Source organism: Lissotriton vulgaris, chromosome 3_1 (genome assembly GCF_964263255.1).
Source record: "Lissotriton vulgaris chromosome 3_1, aLisVul1.2, whole genome shotgun sequence".
In the NCBI taxonomy this organism is placed as follows: domain Eukaryota; kingdom Metazoa; phylum Chordata; class Amphibia; order Caudata; family Salamandridae; genus Lissotriton; species Lissotriton vulgaris.
In genome coordinates, this window is record NC_141689.1 from 154,662,002 (window position 1) to 154,682,694 (window position 20,693).

A 20,693-nucleotide genomic window follows, 5' to 3' on the forward strand; every position below is an offset into this window, starting at 1 on the left:
GCCATTGTCAGGAGTAAATTTCCAACATTTCTCAGTATGGGAAAAGATTAGAGAAGAGTTGTTGAAAACCCTTAAAACATGCAAGTTAGTAGATTTGCACAGACTTAAAGGGCATTTCAACCCTGGAACTATTGCTTACCACTACCTTCAGTCCCAGTATGTAGATCTGCAGAAACGTGGCAACATAAAGGGATTGCTAGTATTCAAAAACTAGTATGGCATGAGCCAGAGAGGCTATATAAGACCTCTTATGTAATGAGATTGCTGCCATAATTTGTCGCTGAACCACATGGCACCAAAGGGACAAGTGGATTTCATTACAGGACAAGTAGATTTATGAAACAACTTGCCCCATGGACAAGTAGATATTTTAATAAATTCCACACCCCTGCAGAAGCAATTCTGAGAATACGTAGTCAAGATGGAAAAATGAAAAAACATACAGGTGGAACTCAGTAATGCCCAATGGCTTACCGGGCGGTCTGTTCAAACCGGATATCGAAGGCTGGACAGAGATTCTGTTCACTCTGTATGGAATGCAGATCCTTGGCGGATGTACCGGACTCCTGGCGAGGCTCCATACTGCAACCAATTTACAAGAAGAGCGAAAAAACAGACCTAAAAAACTACAGGCTTATCGCCTTGTTGGATATCGAAGGCAAAGGGTATGTCAGCACCTTGTTATAGGAGCTAACTGCCTGTATCGAAGACAATGGAATCTTCCCTTTTTACCAAACCGGATTGTGAAAAGGCTGCTCGACCATTGACAACATAGTGGCCCTATCTTTTCCAGGCACAATCTGCCAGTATTCCCATGCTTTTTTGACTATTCAACAGCCTTTGATGGAGTAAATCAAAGCAAGCTATGGAACAAATTGAACAGCTGGAAGGTTCCAGGCAACCTCCTGAAGGCAATCATGCCATTGTAACACCTGGGTGGAAATCAAACTGGTAGAGGACATGGCTACACACAAACTGTCCACAGGCCGAGGCCTAAAACAGGGCTGCATCCTAGCGCCAACTCTTTTCAATTTGTACATGGCAGGTCTGCCCAACCTTGCTAACCCCGAAAACTGGACGGCAATGACTACAAGTGCTCCAGTATGCTGATGATTACTGATCACACCAGAGTTGGGTTGCAAAGAAGTTTAAACGCACTGAATGTGTTCAATGAGGCAAATAAACTCATGGCAAACCCTAGTAAAACCAAAGTCGTGGTCTCTGGATATCACCCGAAAAAAACTTCTCCTAAAGTAGGGGTTGCGCAGTAAGAATATATCGACAGAAAGAGCATACCACTACCTAGGAGCGTGGCTAAATGATAAAGGAAAGGCAACCATGCTCCAGTCAAAGACAAAAGCCAAAATACAAGCCACTATCTACGCATTGTGCAAACTACAGGGTAAACTACACAGCCCAACCACAGTACCGATAAGGAAAGAGACAACATTTAAACTGCTTGCAGTAGCTCGCTATGCATCACAAGCAAACCCAGGGAAGATGGAAAAGATAATGGAAAAAACTCAGTGCCAGTGCTACAAAAATCTTTTTGGACTTCCTAAATATACACACAACGGCCTGATCCAGCTTGGGTTTGGCCTGGTTCAACAAAAATACGAATGTAGGAGCACCCTAGAAAAATAATGGTTCAAGACACTAAAAGCCCAGAAAGGATCCTTAAACGATATTTGAAAAGAATCTAACCCATGGCAGAAGTATTGTCTTGACGCTGTGGCAGATTTGGATCTATCTACAGCAAGTTGGCCCCAAGAGGAAGTTAACTACACACCAATCAAGAAGGTGTTAAAAAACCAAATCTTCCAGTTATCAAGGCAGGACGACACAGCCAAATGCAATGATATTGCCCAAGCGCCTTGAGACCCTATGGGTGAGTAGTGCGCTATATAAATGCCAAACTTAAACTTGAACTTGACGTGTTGTCAGGCCTAATGACATCATATAAGACAAATAACATTTGGCCATACTATGTATAGTGCCCTAGGAAAGAAATGCCTGAAAGAGTTCCAATGGGTGCGTTTAGTGTTGTTGCCAGTAAAGGAATTGAACCCTGGCTTGGATATCCTTGCTGAAGATCGTCAGATGCAGGATGTGCAACTATAGATCAGAATCTATTGAACATCTAATATATTACTGTCCCGCCTTACTCCAAAACCACCAGATACTGCTAAAACCATTTTTTATAAGGTATAGGCATGCTGTCCTGTTTTAGGCTTAAACCTATTATAACTGATAAAACCCCACTGGAAGGGAAATAGCCTTCACCAGTGTAAACATATAAACACTGAAAAAACTCCTGCACAACAACAAACTAAATGCCGTTCAAAGAAAGGAAAAGGAGAGTGAAAGTCATTTTTATTTCTTCCTGAAGGGGCCAATACAATGTAACTTTGTTATATAAGGTAGCAGTAAGAAAGACTGTGCTAACATTATTCTGCTTAAGTTTTGTTGTTTAGGGATGTCACTAAAATATTGTTTCTTCCTTTTTTCAGTTTTGTGGTCTTGTTTTAGGTATTGTTTATTTTATAAACTGTAGAGAATAAGGAAGTATCAAAATCATACTTGATTTTTTGGCTATGTTTGAGTCTTTCACTGATAGGAAAAACGTAGGTTTCATAAGAATATTTCCCAATATGTACCATCACATTTACCCACAGAGAATGGGTAAAACCCTTGATACATCAGCCCTCTTTTCTAGTGAGTCAGTCTTGATAGTAAGTGAATTGACAAACACCCCAGGCTTTAAACATTCAATGCACAGTATATTGACATGTATATGTGAAAAGAGTGCATTCGCAAAGCATCTGGGATACTGGTGAATACATGACACCAGACTTTGGAAAACATGGAATGCAGTGTCACTTGGAATGCTGCTGCAAAAAGTTGTCTACCAAGTGTTCAGCATAATTGGGGTAGATGTTAAACATCTCCTTGAGAGTAGGCTGGGCGACACTTTTAGCGACTTTGGAACTGCAACATGTTCCATGTTAGAGTGCTTGTCACTTGGTGAGCAAAGAAATGTTGAGGAGTAATTCAGGAAATTTTATTTTACAATGTATGAGAAATAGCCCTTCACCAACCATGGCATTTGCAGTCAATGCAGCCTCACTGTGGTACTCTGCACAAGTTACAGATGCCTTCCGTAAAGGGAAATTATCTCCGGAGTTTCAAAAGTGCTCCCTCATTTTTTACTTCTTCAATAAATGCACCCAGACCAACGCATATGTTGCAGAACCTGTCGCAGAGAATCACAATCTTCAGGTACACCAGTAATGACATGGAAAGCTATGTCAGTGGCCAGCGTTCGCAAAATTGGGTATTGGCTATGTTGGTGTTGCCTGTCTCAAGCGTCAATGCTGGTAGGGGTTCTTCAGAGATAAAAGTGTACATGGGAAGGAAAGAGCGAGTGTTCATGACCAAAGACTCACTGAAGAAGTAGTGTATGGTGTGCTACGATAAGTTTGATTTGTAAAAAATTATTTAGACCTCATATACACAGTACGTACACTGTCTATATACCATGCTCTATCAGTGCTGAAAGCAAGCAATAATAAAAGCAAAAAGTTCCATAAACACTTGAAAAACACTTTCTGTTGTTTTTAATGGTGTGAAAATGTGTAACCACTGATAACCACTGTTTTTTAAAAGTATTGAAATCACTTGAAAACACTGAAAAATCCCCACCAGAATGCACCAACAATAGAAACTGAAAACAGGAAAGCCTAGGTATAGGGGTCAGAACAAACGCAGACGCAGTTGCTGTGCTCTTGTCCTGCACAGTGCCTTCAGATTAGGCTAACTTTGGCAAATTTATGATTATTGCTCAAAAGGACCTAAACAAAACTAAACCTGATGTAAACTGTGCCTCCGAAACGGACTAAACCTAGACTATGACACAAGGGACATGTTCAGCAAAGCCTGGTCAGTGGAAGGAATGGAGCAAGCAGAACACACTGGCAACAGCATGCCGGTAAACTACTCCAAGGTGCCCCATAATCAAATGCATGAGCTGAACAATCTGAAAACGCTTCTATGTCTCACAACACAAGTCTGGAACGTCGTCGGCATAGTGGGGTTTGAACATTAGACTCTTCCCTCAGAAGCTGGAGTATGGGGGGGCCTAGGGCACCTCTTGGTATGTAGTGTCGTATTTCTGCACGTAGTCATTGTTTACAAAACGAAATGAATGAGGTCTGTTTTTTAACTGCATTTTACATTATTATGGTGCATTTTGCAATGATTTTAAGTAAGTATGCAATAAAATTATTAATTTGGAAGGAACAAATGAGAGATGGCAGTGTTTGCAATGGGCACGCTGCACACTGGTGGCAGAATAATTAGTAACAGTTCAGTGTTTGCATTGGGCTCCCTGCTGGCAGTCTATGCAGTAGCAACAAATGAGTGATGGCAGTTTTAGCACTGGGTACGCTGCTCACTGTTGGCACAATAAGCAGTAAAAGGTCAGTGTGGGCATTAGGCACACTGCTAACAATATATGCAGTAGTAACAAATAAGTGATGGCAGTGTTATCAATGGGCACTCTGCTCACTGCTGCAGTACAAGCAGTGCTTGCATTGGGCATGCTGCTCACGGCAGGCAGTATAAGCAGTGACAGATCAATGTTTGCATTGGGCACGTTTTGTCACTGTTGGCAGTATAAGTAGTAACAGGGCAATATTTGCATTGGGCATGCAGCTCACAGTTGGCAGATAAGCAGTGCTTGCAGTGTTTGCATTTGGCCAGCTGCTCACTGTTGGCAGTACAACAGTGCTTGTGGTGTTTGAATTGGGTACGCTGCTCACTGAGGCAGTATAAGATATGCTTGAAGTGTCAGCATTGGGCACGGTGCTCACCGTGGAAGTATGAGCAGTGCTTGCATCGGGCACGTTGATCAATGTGGCAGTTTAAGCAGTGCTTGCGGTGTATGTATTGGGCACACTGCTCACAGTTGGAAAGGTAAGCAGTGCCAGATCAGTATTTGCAGTGGGCATGCTGCACAGTGTGGCAGTATAATCAGTAATGCAGTGTTTGCTTTGGGCACGCTGCTCACTGTGGCAGTATACGTAGTGCTTGCAATGTTTGCATTGTGCATGCTGCTCACTGTGGCAGTATAAGGAGTGTTTGCACTTGACACACTGATCAAGATTGGTAATATAAGCTATAACAGATCAGTATTTTCATTGAGCACGCTGCTCACTGTTGGCAGTAAAAGCCGTGCGAGCAGGGTTTGCATTGGACACACTGATCACGGTTGGCAGCATATGCAGTGCTTGCATTGGCACACTGCTTACTGTTAGCAGTATAAGAAGTGCTTGCTGTGTTTCCCCTGGACACCCTGCTCACTGTGGGAGTATAGGCAGTGCTTACAGTGTTTGCTTTGGGCACCCTGCTCACTGTTGGTAGTATAAGTAGTGACAGAACAATATTTGCATTGGGCACCCTGCTCACTGTGGAAATTTAAGCAGTGCTTGCAGTGTTTGCATTGGGCACGCTGCTCACTGTTGGCAGTATAAGCAGTGCTTGCATTGGCACGCTGCTTACTGTTAGCAGTAGAAGAAGTGCTTGCTGTGTTTCCCTGGGCACCCTGCTCACTGTGGGAATATATGCAGTGTTTGCATTGTGCACGCTGCTCACTGTTGGCAGTATAAGCAGTGCTTACAGTGTTTGCATTGGGCACTGTGCTCACTGTTGGCAGGATAAGAAGTGCTTGCTGTGTTTCCCCTGGACACCCTGCTCACTGTGGGAGTATAGGCAGTGCTTACAGTGTTTGCTTTGGGCACCCTGCTCACTGTGGGAGTATAAGCAGTGCTTGCAGTGTTTGCATTGTCACGGTGCTCACTGTTGGCAGTATAAGCAGTGCTTGCATTGGCACGCTGCTTACTGTTAGCAGTATAAGAAGTGCTTGCTGTGTTTCCCTGGGCACCCTGCTCACTGTGGGAATATATGCAGTGTTTGCATTGGGCATGCTGCTCATTGTTGGCAGTAAAAGCAGTGCTTGCAGTGTTTACATTGGGCACTGTGCTCACTGTTGGCAGTATAAGCAGTGCTTGCAGTGTTTACATTGGGCAAACTGCTCACTGTGGCAGTATAAGGAGTGTTTGCACTTGACACGCTGTTCAAGATTGGTAATATAAGCTGTAATAGATCAGTATTTTCATTGAGCACGCTGCTCACTGTTGGCAGTAAAAGCCATGCGAGCAGGGTTTGCATTGGACACACTGATCACGGGTGGCAGTATATGCAGTGCTTGCATTGGCACGCTGCTTACTGTTAGCAGTATTAGAAGTGCTTGCTGTGTTTCCCCTGGACACCCTGCTCACTGTGGGAGTATAGGCAGTGCTTACAGTGTTTGCTTTGGGCACCCTGCTCACTGTGGGAGTATAAGCAGTGCTTGCAGTGTTTGCATTGTCACGGTGCTCACTGTTGGTAGTATAAGTAGTGACAGAACAATATTTGCATTGGGCACCCTGCTCACTGTGGAAATTTAAGCAGTGCTTGCAGTGTTTGCATTGGGCACGCTGCTCACTGTTGGCAGTATAAGCAGTGCTTGCATTGGCACGCTGCTTACTGTTAGCAGTAGAAGAAGTGCTTGCTGTGTTTCCCTGGGCACCCTGCTCACTGTGGGAATATATGCAGTGTTTGCATTGGGCATGCTGCTCATTGTTGGCAGTAAAAGCAGTGCTTGCAGTGTTTACATTGGGCACTGTGCTCACTGTTGGCAGTATAAGCAGTGCTTGCAGTGTTTACATTGGGCAAACTGCTCACTGTGGCAGTATAAGGAGTGTTTGCACTTGACACACTGATCAAGATTGGTAATATAGGCTATAACAGATCAGTATTTTCATTGAGCACGCTGCTCACTGTTGGCAGTAAAAGCCGTGCGAGCAGGGTTTGCATTGGACACACTGATCACGGGTAGCAGTATATGCAGTGCTTGCATTGGCACGCTGCTTACTGTTAGCAGTATTAGAAGTGCTTGCTGTGTTTCCCCTGGACACCCTGCTCACTGTGGGAGTATAGGCAGTGCTTACAGTGTTTGCTTTGGGCACCCTGCTCACTGTGGGAGTATAAGCAGTGCTTGCAGTGTTTGCATTGGGCACTGTGCTCACTGTTGGCAGTATAAGCAGTGCTTGCAGTGTTTACATTGGGCAAACTGCTCACTGTGGCAGTATAAGGAGTGTTTGCACTTGACACGCTGATCAAGATTGGTAATATAAGCTGTAATAGATCAGTATTTTCATTGAGCACGCTGCTCACTGTTGGCAGTAAAAGCCGTGCGAGCAGGGTTTGCATTGGACACACTGATCACGGTTGGCAGTATATGCAGTGCTTGCATTGGCACACTGCTTACTGTTAGCAGTATAAGAAGTGCTTGCTGTGTTTCCCCCTGGACACCCTGATCACTGTGGGAGTATAGGCAGTGCTTACAGTGTTTGCTTTGGGCACCCTGCTCACTGTGGGAGTATAAGCAGTGCTTGCAGTGTTTGCATTGTCACGCTGCTCACTGTTGGTAGTATAAGCAGTGCTTGCATTGGCACGCTGCTTACTGTTAGCAGCATAAGAAGTGCTTGCTGTGTTTCCCTGGGCACCCTGCTCACTGTGGGAATATATGCAGTGTTTGCATTGGGCACGCTGCTCACTGTTGGCAGTAAAAACAGTGCTTGCAGTGTTTGCATTGGGCACACTGATCACGTTTGGCAGAATAAGCAGTGATTACAGTATTTGCATTGGGCACACTGCTCACTATTGGCAGTAAAAGCAGTGCTTGCAGGGTTTGCATTGGACACCTTGGCAGTATAAGCAGTAACATATGAGTATTTGCATGGGCACGCTGCTCACTGTTGGTAGTATAAGTAGTAAAAGATCAATATTTGCATTGGGCATGCTGCTCACTGTGGGAATATAAGCAGTGCTTGCAGTGTTTGCATTGGGCATACTGCTCACTGTTGGCAGTATAAGGAGTGCTTGCATTGGGCATACTGCTCACTGTTGGCAGTAAAAGCCGTGGTTGCAGTGTTTGCTTAGGGCACCCTGCTCACTGTGGGAATATAAGCAGTGCTTGCAGTGTTTGCATTGGGCATACTGCTCACTGTTGGCAGTAAAAGCAGTGATTGCAGTGTTTGCTTTGGGCACTCTGCTCACTGTTGGGAGTATAAGCAGTGTTTGCATTGGGCAAGATGCTCACTGTGGCAGTATAAGGAATGCTTGCCGTGTTTTCATTGGGCATACTTCTCACTGTTCGCAGTATAAGCAGTGATTGAGTGTTTGCTTTGGGCACGCTGCTCACTGTAGGCAGTATAAGCAGTGCTTGTAGTGTATGCATTGGGCACACTGATCACGGTTGGTAGTATAAGCAGTGCTTACAGTGTTTGCATTGGGTATGCTGCTCATGGTTGGCACTGCAGTGTAAGCAGTGACTGATCAGTGTTTGCACTGGGTATGCTGCTCACTATTGGTATTGTAAGCAGTGCTTGCATTGGGCACGCTGCTCATGGTGGGAGTATAAGCAGTGCTTGAATTCAGAATGCTGCTCACGGTTAGCAGTGTAAGCAGTGCGTGTAGTGTTTGCATTGGACCCCCTACTAACTGTGGTAGTATAAGCAGTGCTTGCTCTGTTTGCATTGGCACACTGCTCATTATTGGCAGTATAAGCTGTGTTTGCCGTGTCTGCATTGGGCACGCTGCTCAAACTGGCAGTATAAGCAGTGTTTGCATAGGGCACGCTGCTCACTGTTGGCAGTATAAGCAGTGCTTGCAATTTGTGCATTAGGCAGCTGCTCGCTGTGTTAGTATAAGCAGTGCTTGCATTGGGCACGCTGCTCGTGGTTGGCACTATAAGCAGTAACAGATCAGTGTTTGCATTGGGCCTTCTGGTCATTGTTTGCAGTTTAAGCAGCAACAGATAAGCATTTGCAATGGGCACGCTGCTCACTGTTGGCAGTATAAGCAGTGTTTGCGGTGTCTGCATCGGGCACGCTGCTCAAACTGGCAGTATAAGCAGTGTTTGCATAGGGCAGGCTTGCCGTGTTTGCATTGGGCACGCTGCTCACTGTTGGCAGTACAAGCAGCGCTTGCACTGTTTGCATTGGGCACGTGTGTCACGGTTGGCAGTATAAGCAGTGATCGAGCAATGTTTGCATTGGGCACCCTGCTCTCTGTTGGTGTCGTATGCAGTGCATACATTGTTCAGTCCTTGCAGTAGTTATATTTGAGGGATTGCTCGCTGTTGGCAGTCTAAGATTTGGATATAGTTTTGTTTCGTACACGTATCTGCTGTTCATTTATGAATGTGGGTGGTTGTGTGCTGTCAGACAGCCCGTGCGTGCGTATGTATTTGTGTGCTTTTGTGTGTTGTCTGTGTGTATACCGGTGGCTGTATGTGTTATCTATTTATGCGTCCAGAAGTTTCACACAACAACATTTAGTTATTGGAAAAAATACACAAACACATCAAAAGCCAGACCTAGTGGATTTATCAAAACTTGACAGCGCTCGTACACTTCCAACAGATTATTGGTATTGACAACAGTGGTTTATTGGTCTCCATCTCAATGGCACTCACTGGGACGAATGAAGCGCAAAGTGCCTACACCAGGATTCAAATCTATGGTTGTGGGTTACGCACATAGTGGCACGCACTAGGCTTGAGGTGCAACTACTGATCTTAAATACACAAACATCTGCACAGCCAAGTAAGGAAATGTCCACACTTCATGTCCTGCACCCATCAAATGTGCAGTGACGACAATCAGCGTTGGCAATGATGACCAAAGCAGCCTGGGCGCTGACAGTGGAAGCTGCCTCTGCAGGGCCTGACCTGTGAAATGGTTCCTAGAGTTCAGTCCAGCCCGGGGAGATTCTGTAGGTCGTTTGTACACAACTTGTTGTTCAGGTGGCAAGAACCTCTTTGAAGAAGCTCTCACACTGGATCACACACAGCCAGCCTCCAGCTCTCTTCATTCAAGAGAACATGGACACATGTCGGGCAGCCAAGCATGCTGAGGCCAGAAAAGTTTTGGGAGCAGGACTACTGACACACCAATATCTAGTACTGAACACCCTCCTTCCACACTAGTCAATATGAACACGTGTTTGGCAGCACAGCATGCTGGAGGGGACTGGAGAAGGTTTGGGAGCACGGCTCACACAACCACACGTTGGGCAGTCAAGCATGCTGAAGGAGGCCGTGGGAGCACGGCTGACAAAACGACAAGGCATGTACACACAGGAGAGTGGGAAATGAGACACATCACATGAGCAAGGTTTATAACCTGAACGTCTGCTCTACTGTCTTCTGCAAGAGGAAAGACATGAAAGAGGAAGAGGATAAAAGGTTATTAATGTGGAGATGACCATCAAGGGCCGCATGAAAGGAACTGGAGAGAAGCCAGATAGGGTCATTGTTCGCTTCAGACAGTTTGCAGATATGGTTCAGTACAGTGCTATAGTCAGTTGGGCACTTCCTGTCAATTAACCGACAGCTGGATCATAGAAATCTCATTAATTGTATCCCAGATAACTCAATATGCCAGACCCTTGCAGATATGGGGGCTCCTGGCACACGTTTTACACATACAGAACATTGTTCAGCACCACGATTTGCCTAAAATAACAATCTGAGATAATCCAGACACTGATCTGATATTTATGTTTGGAGTTCAGTGAAGGGAAAGGTTACTTACTTGTTATTATATTTCTCCGGACTCGCATGCTCCAATGTTCAAAAGCTCAAGCTTCAGTCTGCAAAGATGCAGCTGCTGAGAGGATCCCACACTAGACAAAGTTACAATACTTACCTGCTATATTGAGGAAATGATGTACAGAATTCATACTTCTATTGCTTCAGTTTGCAGCTGAACTCTGTCATTTGCAATGGATGTCTATGCTGCAGGGAGTCAGAACTAAAATGAAGCTTAAAATGGCGGTTCAAAGCTGTGATATTATGGCCACTATAAAAGTGAAGATATAAAATCGACCTCTGTGGAAATTTTTGCCACTAGCATTTGTCTTTTGAGTCACAGTTCTTCTGAGTTAGAATCGTGAAAAACTAAAACTCAAAATAGGTTCCCTGTAATTTGCTTTGCTGTTAATGAGTAAAAGCGAATTGCGTGTAATAATTTTTCCTCAAATCTCTAGCTCTCCCTCATGTTGACCTTTGTAGAGCACGGCAGACCATTTGTTTGTAAAGTTAAGTTTTCATTGATGCTACCCAACTGGCCTCAGCTCCACTGACTTCATAGTTTAATGTTTATGCAAGGGGCCAACCGGGTGGTAAGTGCTCACAGGTTATTGTTGCTCTAGAGATATATCTTGCAGAAATTGTTCATAATGCAAATCTACTAATTGCCGGAGATTTTAATACCTGCTTTGAACCCCTGGATGAGGAAGATGGTAGGCTCAGTTAAGAGGTGGATATGCTCTGGGGTGTGCCACAGTTGGACCTCCAGCCAATTAAACAAGCATTTACAATGCAATGGTTTCGCCTTTGGAAAAGTTAGAGCTATTGGCATTGTAAATGACAAAATTTGTATTTATGTGTTGGTTTTGAAAACAGAGAAATAAATGGCATTGCCATTTACATTGCCATTAGCTTAATCTCTCGCAAATGGGAGACCTATTGTACCCTACGGACAAGCTCAGCAAACAGCAATTACTACCACACACACACCCAAAGCCAGCCACACACACACCCAGAGCCACACACACACACACACACATCCAGTCACACACACACACACCCAGAGCCACACACATCAGAGCCACACACACACACCCAGAGCCACACACACACACACACCCAGAGCCACATACACACACACACACACACACACACACACACACACACACACACACACACACACACACACACCCAGAGCCACACACACACACACACACCCAGAGCCACACACACACACACACACACACACACACACACCCAGAGCCACACACACGCACCCAGAGCCACACACACGCACCCAGAGCCACACACACACCCAGGGCCACCCACACACACACCCAGAGCCACACACACACACACCCAGAGCCACACACACACACTCAGAGCCACACACACACACTCAGAGCCACACACACACCTAGAGCCACACACACACCCAGAGCCACACACACACACACACACACCCAGAGCCACACACACACACCCTGAGCCACACAGACACACACACCCAGAGCCACACAGACACACACACCCAGAGCCACACACACACACACACCCAGAGCCACACACACGCACCCAGAGCCACACACACGCACCCAGAGCCACACACACACACTCAGAGCCACACACACACCCAGAGCCACACACACACACACACACACCCAGAGCCACACACACACACACCCTGAGCCACACACACACACACACCCAGAGCCACACACACACACACCCAGAGCCACACACGCACCCAGAGCCACACACACGCACCCAGAGCCACACACACACCCAGGGCCACCCCCACACACACCCAGAGCCACACACACACACCCAGAGCCACACACACACCCAGAGCCACACACACACCCAGAGCCACACACACACACCCAGAGCCACACACACACACACCCAGAGCCACACACACACACACCCAGAGCCACACACACACACACCCAGAGCCGCACACACACCCAGAGCCCCCCCCACACACCCACCCAGAGCCACACACACCCACCCAGAGCCCCGCCCACCCAGAGCCACACACACTCAGGAGAGCAAGCACAGCGAGGGGGCAGGGAACCAAGCACAGCGAGGGGGCAGGGAAGCAAACACAGCCAGGGGGCAGGGAAGCAAGCACAGCCAGGGGGCAGGGAAGCAAGCACAGCCAGGGGGCAGGGAAGCAAGCAGAGCCAGGGGGCAGGGGAGCAAGCACAACCAGGTTGCAGGGGAGCAAGCACAGCCAGGGTATTGTAAGTCCTTCGACGTTCTGAATAAGAAGTTGCCCTTTGGCCTCATTCCACTATATCGTAACAAAACTTGCAATATCCTTAAAATGTGCGGTAAGGGGTTCTCTTATCTCCTACATAAATGCATCTTCAATATTCCAGCCCTGAGGGATGTAGAAGGTGCTTTGCAGACTGAAGGGAGGAGCTACAATAATGTCAGCTAAAATTATTGTTTTTATTAATTCCTTCTGGCCCCAAGCTTGAAAAATCGACAAAGAAAATTTTGTCTGTAACAAGAAGATTGCGGTCTTGTTTTTTGCCGTGCAACTAGGTTATCTTTCCTTGCAATACTCCTGATTCGTCCTCCCTTTTCTAACATTACTGCTGCGTGTTTAGCTTCCCTCGCCCCCATTGGCACGTTCTGCTTCCGTAGCTTCCATTTTTTAGGACATTCAACAGTGAAGATAATTGTTTTAAAAAAGTATTTCGCGTTTTAATACTGGATATTATGGTTTCAATTGGTGGCATTTTACCGTGTCCGAGGTGCCTACGAGTGTTTCTTTACACATGATCTTTGCCCGAGGTCCGCCACGGACTTCAATGGGGCGGCACGGCCTCGGAAAAGGGGTGCGGCAATGTAGGTATGCTGCAGGCTGGTGCGAGGCGTACTGCCGAGGAAGCCAGGCGGTACGTCTCGGAAGGGTGGTCAAAAAGGCAGGTGCAGCTGGGTACGCCTTAGGCGTACGAGACGTACTTCGCGTGACACTGCCGGCTGGTGCAAAGGTGTACGCTTCAGGCGTACGTGGCGTACGGGGAGCACCCGCAGACTGCTACGCTTCTGGCGTACCTTCGGGCTTCAAAGCGGCGATGAGGCAGGCGTAGGCGGGGCTCCTGGGGCAATCTGGCGGCTCTCCTCCCGGTGGCGGCTTGTCCGGCTCGTGCAGGCATCTCCAGCTGAGACGTACGGGCGGGGCGCCCCCGGGGACGGGAGTGGGCAAAAGTCGGGCGGAATCCTCAGTCTGCGGGACGTTTCTTCGGGGCGTACCTCTCCAGGCGGGGGAAGGCTCTTACGATCCACAGCACACAGCTCACATGGGCTGCAAATCTCAGGGACACAACGCACAGGGCCGGCCGAAACACTTGTACGGGAGGGCGGGCGCAGTGTAAGCTCTCAGCCAGCGGGGATGCGGTGCGGTCCGGCAAGAGGGAGGTGAAGCGGGTAGAAGCGGCCCGGGACACAGTGCAGACACGGCTCGAGGTCAGAGCGGGTCACAAGGGCGGGCGGCTGCAGTCACTGCTTCACGTGGCTCAGAAAGGCGGGGCACTCGGCTGGTGGCTCCAGCAGCTGGGGCAGAGTTGTTCAGGTTCCTGAACGGGCACACGGACAGCGGGAGGGGGGGCGGGAACGGGCACATGGACAGCGGGAGGGGAGCACTCACCTGGACTTCTTCCGGCGGCGGTCGGCCTGGAGGAATGACCCAAAAAAAATTACAAAAAAAATAATAAACCACCGCCGCAATGACGTTCACAGAGGGGCGGAGAGCGAAAAAATCGCCGGAACGCCCACAAATCTGCTTCGGCAATGACTGACAGATCTACCTTCCAATGGATAGCCTCCATTTATGGAGCTAGCCAATGGAAGAGCAGGCGGGACAAAGCCCCCGTACTGTTGTAACATAAGATTTCACCTGTGCGAACGCTGCTGCAGAGCGGACGCCAGGCAAAACCTAAAAATGGACAAGTTAAAGGTTTGTGTTTTGAATGGGGCCTCAGGGCGGTTAACGGAAGGACAGTGTCCGACGCTCGGGGTGCGGCAACCTTGGATAATGGGCGATCACGAAGCTGCATAGACTACATTCTAGTGAATGTGGAAATATGGTCACTAGTTTTAGACATGGAAGTTCAAAGTCGCCCCGAAAGTGACTACAACCCCTTGGTCCTCACTCTGAACGACAGGAGCTTCTGCAGCACGCTTTCTATGAAGGCGGATACCTGTCCTATCCAAGTAATCGTGGCTAACGACCTGAGAAGGGTCCTAGTGTCAGGGTCATTAAAGAAACTTAATGAATGTGGAACACAAGAGGCTCTTAATGATAAATTAGCAGGGATTCATAATGAGCTTTTTACTGGGTTGAATCACTTTTTTATCAATACCAAGCCAATAAGGAAGATCTCCAACCTTAAACCCAACTCATGGTACAACAAATTGTGTAGGCTTCCTCATAAGGCTTTTAGTGGCAGCCATTAAATCAAGGAACCACTGTACTATCAAACTGTCTAGAGTAGCCTACAAATCTGCCTTACGAAAGGTAAAGAGAGATTGGGATGAGGGGCGCTGGCAGGACCGCTGCTAGCATGTCAAGGTAGGAACATGACCCAGTTTTGGGACTTGATAAAATGGGGAAATGGGTAAAGGTCAGTTATCCCAAATAACAATGTGGAACCGCAACAGTGGGTTGCCTTTTTTGAAGCTCATTTTCAGAAGGGCACTAAAAGTGATGCCCATGCCCCGCACATTAGCTTAGAAACCCCTGTGCTATTTAGCACTAAAGAGGTTGAGGCAGTTCTGAAGATTATTCCAAGTGGCAAGGCTCCTGGGCCTGATTGCATCCCAGCAGACTTATTTAAGCAGGACCCTGATCTCTGGATCCCATATATTACGAACCTAATTAACTCCATAGCAGGGGGAGCTCCAATTCCCGCATCATGGTGCTGGGCGGAAATCATCCCGATTTATAAGAAGGGTGATCGCTCCGTGCCGGCTAATTATAGGCCTATAAGCCTTATCAATGCCCTGCTGAAAATCGTAGCAAGAGTTATATTGGGCAAGATCCAGTGCTGAATGTTTGAAAAGGATATCCTTACCCCACTATAAGCTAGGTTCCGGGCCCATATGGGGACCCTGGACCAAGTCTTTAGATTTGTCATGCTTTACTGGAAGGAGGTACTGCTGGAAAAGGGTATGGTCTTTGCTGCTTTCGTGGACCTAAAATCCGCGTTCGACCTAGTTCCAAGATCTAAATTGTGGGACTTTTTGCTAGGACTGGGGATGTCCAAGGAACTAGTTTCCTTAGTGGTAAGACTTCATAGTTCCAATTATGCCCAGGTCCGCTGGGGAAAACCTGGGGAGGTCACAGAGAAATTTGTAGTGGGGAAAGGTGTCCGACAAGGGTGCGTGCTGGCTCCCACCCTATTTCCACTTTTTATAAATGGGGTGGTCCAGTACTTCGATAACTTTCCTACGGACACGCCTATGCTAGCTTGCCAAAGGGTGCCCCTGCTCATGTTCGCAGATGACACCCTGATTTTATCGAAGACGAGACAGGGGCTACAGTTGGCTCTGTCTCGCTTTGAGGAGTTCAGCTGCGATCATGAACTGGTGGTCAATGTAGAGAAGACTAAGTTTATGGTGCTCAATGGGGCTAAACCCATAACATCAAGAGTTTTCATGAGCGGAAAACTCTTGGAGTAGACTGATGTCTTCACCTACTTGGGGGTTACCTTTGGTGAGAAATTGAACTGGTCTCCACAATTAAAGTTACTGGCGTTGAAACATTCTCAGCTAGCAGGAGCACTGATGTAAATGTAAATGTAGTGTATTTTGTAAAGCGCACAGCTTCCCAAATAGGGCGTCCCGGCGCTGTATAACGCTGAGGAACCCTTCCTGGCTCTCCCTGTGAGATGCCCTTCCTGGCTCTCCCTGTGAGATGCCCCTCCTGGGCACCCCCAAGGTGAAGCCAGGCATCCCAGTGTTGTAGGGGCCGTTGTGGAGATTAAGCAAGCTATTGCCCAGAGTTGCAGCGTGGGACCCATGATTAGGTGCCGAGGCGTGAATTATCGAGTCCGCGGAAATTGAGCCCAAGACCCTGCCGCGTCTGGACTTGAACCCTGGTCCCGGGCATGATCTCTGCTTCAGAGTCTGCCACTCTAACCAGTGAGCCACACTTCTCCACTGATAAAGGAACATAGGCAGTCACACACCAAGCCGATAGCTCCCGTTATCAAAATGTACTCCACTAAAATTATTCCCGCAATTTTGTACGGGGCTGAGATATGGGGAGCATGTAATTTACATTGTCTAGCATTAGCCCAGAACAAATTCCTAAGATCAATCGTGGGCCTCCCCAAATCTACCCCGCGTATCCCCCTGCTGTTAGACCTTGGTTGCCATGCAATAGAAGATATTGCACGGTATAGGATGCTGGCCTTCTGGAGAAGGCTGTGGATTACACCAGAACTACACTTATTTGCAAGGGGCCTGACAGAAGTCAGGGGACTGGACTGTTCGAATAAAATCACATGGTTATCTAGTATTAAATCTTTGCTCATCGAAATGGGGATGAGGGATCTGTGGGATAGTCCCGAGTCTGCAGATTTCCCATCTAAATTAATTATAGAACTGCTTACTGGAACCTCATTAAAATCAGGAGGTACTCCACTTTGACTAGCTCATCCCTGTCTAGAGAGTTTTGTGAGCTTAAAGATGAACCCTGTATGGAAAGCTATTGGGATCTAATAACGAAGCCTAGAGATCGCAAGCTTTACCACCAGTTCCGAGTGGAGACACTACCACTTAGGAAGTTCACTTGCAAATGGATAACAGGTACAGGAGATAAATGTCCGTTTTGTCCTGATGAAATTGAAGATATTGGACATCTCCTTTACGTTTGTCCTGCCTATCAGCAACCTCGGAATGTGTGGCTTAAACCCTTATGTAGATCTTTGGGTACCAGTTCTGCACTGGTCGCCAAAAGGCTATTGAAAGCTGGTTTTAACGAGATTGCAGTTATAGGGGTGACCAAATTCCTGAGTTGGTCCTGGGCTCTTCGGGAGAAAAACAGGGGGTGCTTATAGTTAGCAATAGATATTCTTGAGTATGGCATGGAATGAAATAGGAGGGAATTGATTTTTATCTTATGTTGATTGTATATAAATGAAAAGTCTTGTGCGTGTGATATATTTAATTCTGTCTTAATGAATTGTTTTAAATGTAAATATAGATATTTATATTTTTATTATAAATGGCAAATTTATTTTGGAAACTTTTGCACTGTAAATAGGGCTGTGCCCATATGCATTGTGTATTTTATTTCATTCTCTGTCTTTTAAGATGAATAATCGCAATAAAGACTTTTTTGAATTGAATTGAGTTTTAGTTTTTCACGAATCTAACTCAGAAGAACTGTGACTCAAAAGACAGATGCTAGTGGCAAAAATATCCACAGAGGTCGATTTTATATCTTTTCCTTGATGCTACCCAACTAGCCTCAGCTCCACTGACTTCATAGTTTGCTTGCATTTTAAGCTCAACTAGAACATTTCCCAGATCAAGTCTATAAAAGGCAGGGCAGGATCCAACGATTATACTTATCAGTGTCTTCAACATCAAGGCACAAGCTGTCATGTCTCACCTTCCTACTGTTCGCGTTTTATTGGTGTACTACCACAGTTACATCATCACTTAACTGTAATTCATACCTAAAGGACAAGCATCTGGACAGCCCAGGAACCACTGAAATGAAATGCCATCATTGGTATACCTAACCTCTCAAACTTGATCAATCGCTTGTCAATGCTTCTTCCATGGCAACTCTCAGTACGAAGCTTTTAGGCAACTAAGGAACCGTGCTTGGATCAGAACATGGAAACTGCTTCACAGAGAAGAACAGCTTACTAGAGCGATGTTTGTTTTATTGCTGTCACTGATTAGAGATGGGCTGGTTTTCCCCAGTTAATGAGCCGTATAATGTTGACACTGGTTAGAGACAGGCTGGGTCTCCCCAATGTTTGCTTTATTACTGACACTGGTTGGAGAAAAGATGCGTCTCAGGTTCGCATTTTTGTCCCTCTGCACAAAGGGCCTCAAGTTAAGCAGGAGGTCCGGCCTATTCCTCAGCTTGCATTACCCACGTCTTAGGAAGAAAACAAACTGTGTCCCCAGTGAGAGCAAGAGGGTCTAAGCTAGCAGAGGTTACACAAGCAGACAAGTCCGCTGCTTCTGGAGGGTAAGCGCTCACACACCATCTGAGGCCAGACCCAGGGGTGTAGCTTCCACTGGTGCAACAGGTGCAGCGCCACTGGTCCACTGAACCTTGATTATTGATGTATTTTATATTTCAAACAGCAGTCAGGGGTGCCACTTTCTTCCCTGTACTATGGCCCATGACACACTGCCTGAGAGGCCACAGTGAGGGGTGTAGCTTCCATTGGGGCATCAGCACCAGGGCCCAATGAACCTTGATTACTGCTGTATTTTATAATTCAACTAGCAGTCAGGGGCACATTTCCTTCCTTGCACTTGGGCCCATGCACACCTGCTGCGAGGCCGCAGTCCTGCTTCCGTCTCAAGCATAGAAGAGGTAGGACGGTTCATCTGCATTTGCCCATGTGACAAGCTTGCAACATCCATAGGGCTAAAAGGGCTTTAGCCCTCCGTCGTATGTCTCAGCCCGGGCTGCTGCAACTTGAGCTGCTGTGGTAATGGATGGGCAGTGTCTGGAGTACTCTCTTCGCCAATCCAGAGTTTTTCATACGTCTTTAAAAGACCTGTTGTGTAGTTCCTATATATCCTATACAGGATCTGCACGTTCAGATAAACTGTGGGTTTAGAGGCAGACTGGTTATGAGCACCCCTACCGGATATGTTAACCTGTTTGCATTAGCTAGCTCACAGTGCAACTAGAATCTCCTCTTATCGGGGGGAGAATAGTTTCGGGCTAGCTCAGAACATGACAACCCTGATCACCCAAGATCATGGAAACAATATACTACTTTTCACTTACTCACTTTTGCTCACTTAGTTTGTCTCAGAGATGCACAGAATAAACAGTCTGGGTCTTTACATAAGGATTTATTGAATAGTTGTTATTCTAGTGTAGAATAGATTTGCTGTAACAACCATTAGACAGTAGCAGAGATATATTATTAGCATTAATATGAATGTAAAGGGATGGTACAGTTCTACCATTTTGCTGTAATCATGGATATATACAAGTACATAAAACACATGATAAGAAAGTGCATACTCCTACGATATCTCCCTAACTAGATGTACCTAGCATTGGTGTAGGTGTTATGCCAAGAATCCCTCTAATGTCTAGTCAACCCCATTACCTGAGAAAGGAGAGAATATGGGACCCCTGTCCTGGTCTCGAGTTGGACACCCCGCGAGGGATGTTAGACCACTGCGAGCTGGAGTGTCTGTATGCAGGAACCTCAGCGCCTCTGCCGGGACGTCACGGTCTCCTCTGAGATATATAACTAATATATATATATATATATATAATATATATATATATATATATATATATATATATAAATATTATATATATATATATATATATAAATATTATATATATATATATATATATATAAATATTATATATATATATATATATATATATATATATATACATACATACAGCAACGGCGAGGATAATCCAGTCTCCCACCGCAGCAACGCAGACACGAACCAAGATAGTTCTGTGCAAAGTATTTTTATTTGTTGCAACCCGCCATAACGTTTCACCTCCGCAGAGGCTTGTTCACATGACAATGTGAATCAGGTAAGTTACAGTTTTTAAAGTGACAGTACGGAATTTGAAAGTGCATCACGTGACAGTACCATCTATAGAGATAAAAGACATACTTTGGAGTTTTCTAATTAGCAAATAATACCATGCTTTGCAATATTATAAACGAGTAGTCCTGAATGCATGTTAAATACTGTATTAACCTGTTAACCTTGGCGGTAATTCCGCCGCGGTGCGGGCTTT

The 20,693-nt window shown here is 46.2% G+C and overlaps 1 protein-coding gene across 4 annotated transcripts in view; it reads right to left on the reverse strand.

Annotated features, from left to right (window-relative positions):
• UNC13B (unc-13 homolog B) overlaps positions 1-20,693 on the reverse strand; it is a 3,024,149-nt gene that overhangs the window by 1,371,893 nt on the left and 1,631,563 nt on the right. Inside the window, exon 2 of one of the 4 annotated variants that reach the window (XM_086960244.1) lies at positions 10,290-10,312. The exons of the other annotated variants lie outside the window; for them this stretch is intronic. Coding sequence (XP_086816370.1) covers positions 10,290-10,312 — 23 coding nt within the window. The remainder of the gene's footprint in view (positions 1-10,289; positions 10,313-20,693) is intronic. 4 annotated transcript variants of the gene reach the window in all.